The sequence below is a fragment of the Centroberyx affinis genome, unplaced genomic scaffold (assembly GCF_046629955.1).
Source record: "Centroberyx affinis isolate AG114_WGS23_722 - 3 ecotype Tasmania unplaced genomic scaffold, CSIRO-AGI_Caff_v1 ptg002420l_1, whole genome shotgun sequence".
NCBI lineage: Eukaryota > Metazoa > Chordata > Actinopteri > Beryciformes > Berycidae > Centroberyx > Centroberyx affinis.
Window position 1 is genome coordinate 87,501 of NW_027280666.1, and position 6,091 is coordinate 93,591.

A 6,091-nucleotide genomic window follows, 5' to 3' on the forward strand; every position below is an offset into this window, starting at 1 on the left:
TAGTGTCTGCAACTGGAGAAGTGTGTGTGTGTGTGTGTTTGAATCAGTGTGTGTGTGGACATGTGCAGTATGCCATGCAGCAGGCCCAGGCTGCAGACAGAGGGACATGGCCAGCTGCAGATGTTAGCACTGTCTCTCAGCAGCATGGCCAGCGTTGAGACAGCCAGGCTGGGAATTTACCGCCAAATATTTCCACCAGAGAGAATGGCCACCAAACATTTTCACTATTTCACCAGTCGACTAGATGCTTTGGAATAGAACAGGACTCCAAATGATGGTTGGTTGCTTGTTGGTTGTGAGTTGAGAAAGTTTTGGTGCATACATGTGCTTTCGGATATATCGGAAAAACAAATTTCCTACGTGAAAATTTTACATGAACGCGCTCCAAAGTCAAATAATTAAGGTAGAAAATTTTGCAACCAGAGTTTCCGCGTTATGATGCAAAGTTTCGTGTCTGTCAACAGTAAGAAAACATTTTGTATGCAAAATCATGTTAAATAATCAAATTAATGTTCATCTCATTGAACCGAATGGTAATGTTAGGTGTGTTGTCAAACAAAACTGAAATTTTCAAATAATATTCCTACCATATCTCATTTTATCAGAGTTTTTAAGTAAAATTTGCTTGTCATCATCAATTTAGACAGAATAGCAGAAATGTGTGTCACGATATTAAAATATCTTCATATCATCACGATACGATTCCACTGAAAGACGATAGACGATAATATTGAATTATCGCCCAGCCCTAATTTGGAGTCCTATTCTGTTCTAAACATCCAGTTGGCTTGGAAAAAGTAAACGTGGGTCGTGAATCTTGAGAGTTCCCAGACATTTTGGCCCGTAGACAAAAAAAAAGGTTTTCTGGACAGCGGTGGAACAGTATGAGGAATTGGAGCGTTCAGATTTCTAGATGATGAACTGTGAGCTGAAATGTAGTGAAGCCAAAATCCAATACAGCTGGGTGTAGTTCCTAATGAGCAATAAGTCACTTTGTTAGACACTGATGTGCATGTGGGAAATACTGATTTTGTCTCTTTTGCTTTCTCCCTCCCTCTCTCTCTCTCTCCGTATCCCCATTCCCCATCTTCCTGTCCTCCTTTTCATCCTTTCTTCCTCTTTCCCTCCTTCTCTGCCATCATCCACTGTCTCTTTCTCTCCTCCATCCTCTCTCATTTCTCTTTCTACTCCCATCTTGCCCTCTTCTTCCTCTTTACCTCCTCCTCCTTTCTCTTTTCTGCCCCTTCTCCATCTTCTTCCACTCTTCTCTTCCTCTCTCTCTCTCTCTCTCTCTCTCTCTCTCTCTCTCTCTCTCTCTCCTCCTCCGGCTCCGTCCATCTCAGTGGTTTGTGTGACAACATCATCCAGGACATCATCTACAGCTACCTGGTCCTGCCCAACCGCATCACCATCCCTCTGGTGGGAGACGCCCAGCTGGCCCAGCTACGCTTCCCCATGCCCAAGGTGACACACACACACACACACACACACACACACACACACACACACACACACACATTGAATCATGCTTGAATATACAGACACTAGGGATGGGACAATATATTGAAATTCAATGTATTGCAATGCAAAAAAGTGACAATACGAAAAATGAATCATGATATCAGCTCCATGTTATTCTGCTGTAGTAATCACAAATGAGACTCTTGACCATCACAGTTTCACAAGCTCTCCATCCAAATTATATTATTGTCACTTTGTAATGACATTTTAAAATTGTTGTTTACATTCTGGCGAGCCAATGGCATCACTAGAAAGATTTGTGTCTCAGAAATAAACAGAATTCAGCACAGTCAGACTTTGTTGTCATTGAACTTTTATTTATTACATCGTATCGTGGTTGTATCAAATCGTGAACCACGTATCGTGTATTGAATCGTATCGTGACATAAGCGTATTGTCCCATTCCTAACACACTCCACACACACACACACACAATGAAAGCCTTATCCACATAATCCACATACATTTTTATATCCCTTTATTGTAAAAAGGCACTGTTTGCACCTAATAGCCCTGATTAGACTGTAAGAACCTTTTTTCTCTGTTAATATCAAGCCTATCCAAATCTTACATCATCTTCCATTTGATCGCTGAGTGGTTAGTGAGGTCATTCCTTAACTGGATTAGTTTATTAGTTTATTAAGTTTATCAAAAATGGCAGGGTGGCATAGTGAGTAGGCACACTGTCAGCAAGCATCCACCCTGCTGAAGTACAAGACACTGAATCCCTACCAGCTCCAGGTGCTGTTCTGGTGGTTCATCCAAATCTCAGACCTAGATTCAAGTCTCACATCGGTCTCTTTGAAAAGTCCTCACCCACCTCGACTGTCCCGGGCCCCGTCTGACGCTCTCCGTCCGTCTGGTCTGTCCCCTCAGGGCGTCCTGCGGATCCACTTCCTGGAGGCCCAGGACCTGCTGGGGAAGGACAAGTTCCTGGGGGGGCTGATCAAAGGCAAGTCGGACCCGTACGGCGTGATCCAGGTCGCCAACCAGCTGTTCCAGAGCAAAGTCATCCATGAGACCGTCCACCCCAAGTGGAACGAGGTGTACGAGGTGAGAGAGGCGGTCTGGACTGTCCCTATGAAGCAGACTTATAAGCGCTTTATTCTTCAGGTGCAGCAAATATACAGGAATTTGTTTTGGTGACGTTGGTGCAGAGAAATACCAGGAACCTAGTTACATAATACAAGGTAAAGCAACAACCATGTGTCTCAATCTACTGTGTTCCTTTTTAAGTTGTAGGTATAGAAGATGTTGCATAATCTTTTTTTGTTGTTGTTGGTTGTTGATTTGTAAAGAAAAAAATTCCAGCCCAAATTATCGACTGTGTTTTTGGTGAAGACACGGTTCCCCTGATATCTCTAATCCAGTGTGACTCAAACCCTAACTTAAGCTCTGATTTCTCCTTCTCATTCTTCTCCTTCTTCTTCCTCTTCCTCTTCTTCTTCTTCCTCCTCCTCCTCCTCTTCTTCGTCCTCTTCTTCTTCTTCTTCTTCTTCACACAAAATTTCTTAATATCTCGCAAATTTTTAAGTTTTGCTTTGCTAAATCTTAAAGTGATAAATTGTAAAATCTTGACCCCTATACCTCTGTATCCAGGACATTTAAGTCATTTCAGCAAATGTTATTATCCCCTGCGAATGTGTTGGGTTGTAATTCATTAGTTACTTCCCCACACAATATTCTATACACTGGATGTGCAAATCAGGCTTTAACATCTATAATTAATTCCACCTGTGTCTATTGATTGATTGAATTTGCCAATATACACGCTGAAGAAGGGCGTCAATTTGGAGTGCTGTCCTAGTTTCTTTTTCATTGTCTGCCACTTTGAGGATCCGGCACCCAATTGTTAGGGTATTAGTATGAGTTGAGCGCGTTGTATCTTATTGTTTACAAATCAGGCTTTAAACAATGTGTTATGCATCAATAATAAAATTGATCAAAGGGCCTATTTGCCAAAACGGCAGTGTATTCCTGTCATGGAAAATCCACTAAAACTGTTCGACAGAGAGAAATCCTCTCATCTGCAATAGGGCTGAACGATTTTGAAAAAAATATCTAATTGCGATTATTTTGACTGATATTGCTGTTGCGATATGATTTGTGATATTAGAGGGAATGATAATTTTTACATCATTATTCTCATTTTCATTGAAAAAACGTATTAAAATGATTATGGTGTGATTTTTGCGGGGATCTGTACCAAACAAAGATGTTTTCTTAAGTCTGTAGAATATGATGTGTAGGCCAGGACATCTCTGCAGCACCACAATATTTAATTTAAAATGGTATTTTGACACACATTTCGCCTTTAACAAATATTGCGCCTCCTGCGATTTGAAAATTGCAGTAGGCCATATTGCGATTTCGATAAAATTTTGATTAATTGTTAAGCCCTAATCCGCACCACCAGTCATGTTTAGTGTGGTTGAAGATAATATTAATGTGTGTTGTTTGTATTCCAGGCCTTGGTGTACGAACACTCGGGGCATCTTGAGATCGAGCTGTTTGATGAAGACACCGATAAAGACGACTTCCTGGGAAGGTACGGTCTCTTCCCACCGCTCCGTCAGAAAGGAGAGGCACAGGCTGAGGCTTCAGAGTAGACTCTCACTCTTCTTTACAGCTTTTACAGCCACCACCCAACGCTTTGACTCCATTTTTTTTTCGACCGCTTGGCTTTAAATAAATGTAAAGAGTGAGAATCTAATTTGAAGCCTCAAGTGTGTGCTTTCAGGTTTTTATTTTGCTGTGTTTAAGCCTCAACCTTACAACTGAAAGAAACAAAGATTCTTCTTGACTGTGAGAAGTTTTTTTGAAGCCACTTTCATATTGATGTTTAATGACATAATGGCTTTGTACACACTGCAGCTAAATACGGTTGTCACTCCTCATTGGAGCTTAATACTGTTAAGTTCGCACACAGTTTGGTTATTAAGTAGAGTGACAACCGCATTCTACAACCAAACTCACTACCTGAACAATTCAGGTATTGTCTACTGAATTTGAGAGCGGTTTCAGTTAGTCCAAGTAGTTTGAACCCAGAACCGCACCGGACACGTGACGATAAGGCACAACACTCTTTACGTTACAAAACATTATCACCGTTAATTTGAAAGAGACGGAGGTTAAGTGTTGTGAGACATTTTCAGATTTTTTTTGAATGAATCTTAAAACTATCAAGTGAAAACGACTCCGCTGTCAGTGGCGGTTTATTAAGATCTTATGGATAAAATGACTGAAAACGTGAAAGTAAGTAAACTGAAAACACAGGCCATGGTAGCCGCCATATTGGTCTGAAGTAAGAGTAAGTAAGAGTGACTGCTGTTACTCCTGTGTGAACCAGACATATGTGAATTCACTCTCATTCATAAATTCGTTTGTCACTACCGAATTCTGGCAGTGTGCACGTAGCCATAGAGTATTCCATACCTTCACAATATATCTGCTCATGTCTAAGTACAATATTTGCACAGGAATTGGTGATATTGATGCATACAGACATATTGACGACTTAAAGTATTTTCACAGCACATACTGACACACATGGTGCAGGACCTATACTTACAATAAACTGTATTATTGACAGTGAATATACACTCACTCTCCATGCATAGATTAATCAGTTTACTCATTCCCATCCAAGCTATATTGAGTGACTTTTCCACACATCACATAACAACAACAACAACAACAACAAGATTTTCTTCTGAAACATTTCCCGCCATATATAATGGGATTTTTCCCCATAGAGGAAGGCTTCACACTCCATTTACCTGATGGAAGCGCTTCATTAAACGCTGCTTCCACGGCGGATTCCACAGGGTTTGTTTTTTGTTTTTTTTTAACGAGCGAGGCTGAGCGCGTTGGGCTTTAATTTCCACCAGACTCCATTAACTCACAGCCGTTTGTCGCTGTAGCCAAATGCAATACGATGAGTCAGCGTCATGCGGCGGCCCTCTGTGATTTTTGTATTGTTTGTGACTTGTGTTGCAGTCTGATGATTGACGTGGCGGAGCTCCAGAAGGAACAGAAGGTTGATGAGGTAATCTGCTTCTCTTCTTCTCTCAATCTTATTTCTGTGCGTTTTGCAGCCCTCTGCGTTTCAGAATCAAACATGGTGTCAAGATGGTAATTTGCGAGATTTTTTTGTAATTTAGTCTCCATCTTTGTTCTTTGCTCAGCCTCATCGCTGTGGTGTTTCTGCACTGCTCTTCCCACAGATCACCTGTCAATCAAACAGTGTGTGGGCGGAGCTTGGATTTTCTGTTGATGCAGTTTGAGTTTGTCTTTTCTTTGTCTGTTCAGCCATGGTGGCTATCGTTGCTCATGCTAACTACCCAGTTCTTCTTCTTCTGTTGATTCTGGAAACGTAAAACGCATCACTTTCTGTGAGACAGAGGATTTTTCCCAGGAAAGAGCTACCAGACACCGGCTGTTTAGAACAGACAGTGGAGAAGATTTCATCAACTGGATATAGGCTGAATCACAGACAAAACAGACTTTTATTTATCTGAAAAATTCCCATTTCTACTTTTGAAAGAGTTGTGTCCCACAGAAGCACTTA

The 6,091-nt window shown here is 41.2% G+C and overlaps 1 protein-coding gene across 1 annotated transcript in view; it reads left to right on the forward strand.

Moving 5' to 3' along the window:
* LOC139656236 (extended synaptotagmin-2-A-like) overlaps nt 1-5,569 on the forward strand; it is a gene marked incomplete at its 3' end in the record, with an annotated part of 67,356 nt that extends 61,787 nt beyond the window's left edge. The window contains exons 9-12 of the mRNA XM_071533743.1: nt 1,344-1,464; nt 2,398-2,574; nt 3,990-4,069; nt 5,521-5,569. Coding sequence (XP_071389844.1) covers nt 1,344-1,464; nt 2,398-2,574; nt 3,990-4,069; nt 5,521-5,569 — 427 coding nt within the window. The remainder of the gene's footprint in view (nt 1-1,343; nt 1,465-2,397; nt 2,575-3,989; nt 4,070-5,520) is intronic.
* Between the last annotated feature and the right edge of the window lie 522 nt (nt 5,570-6,091).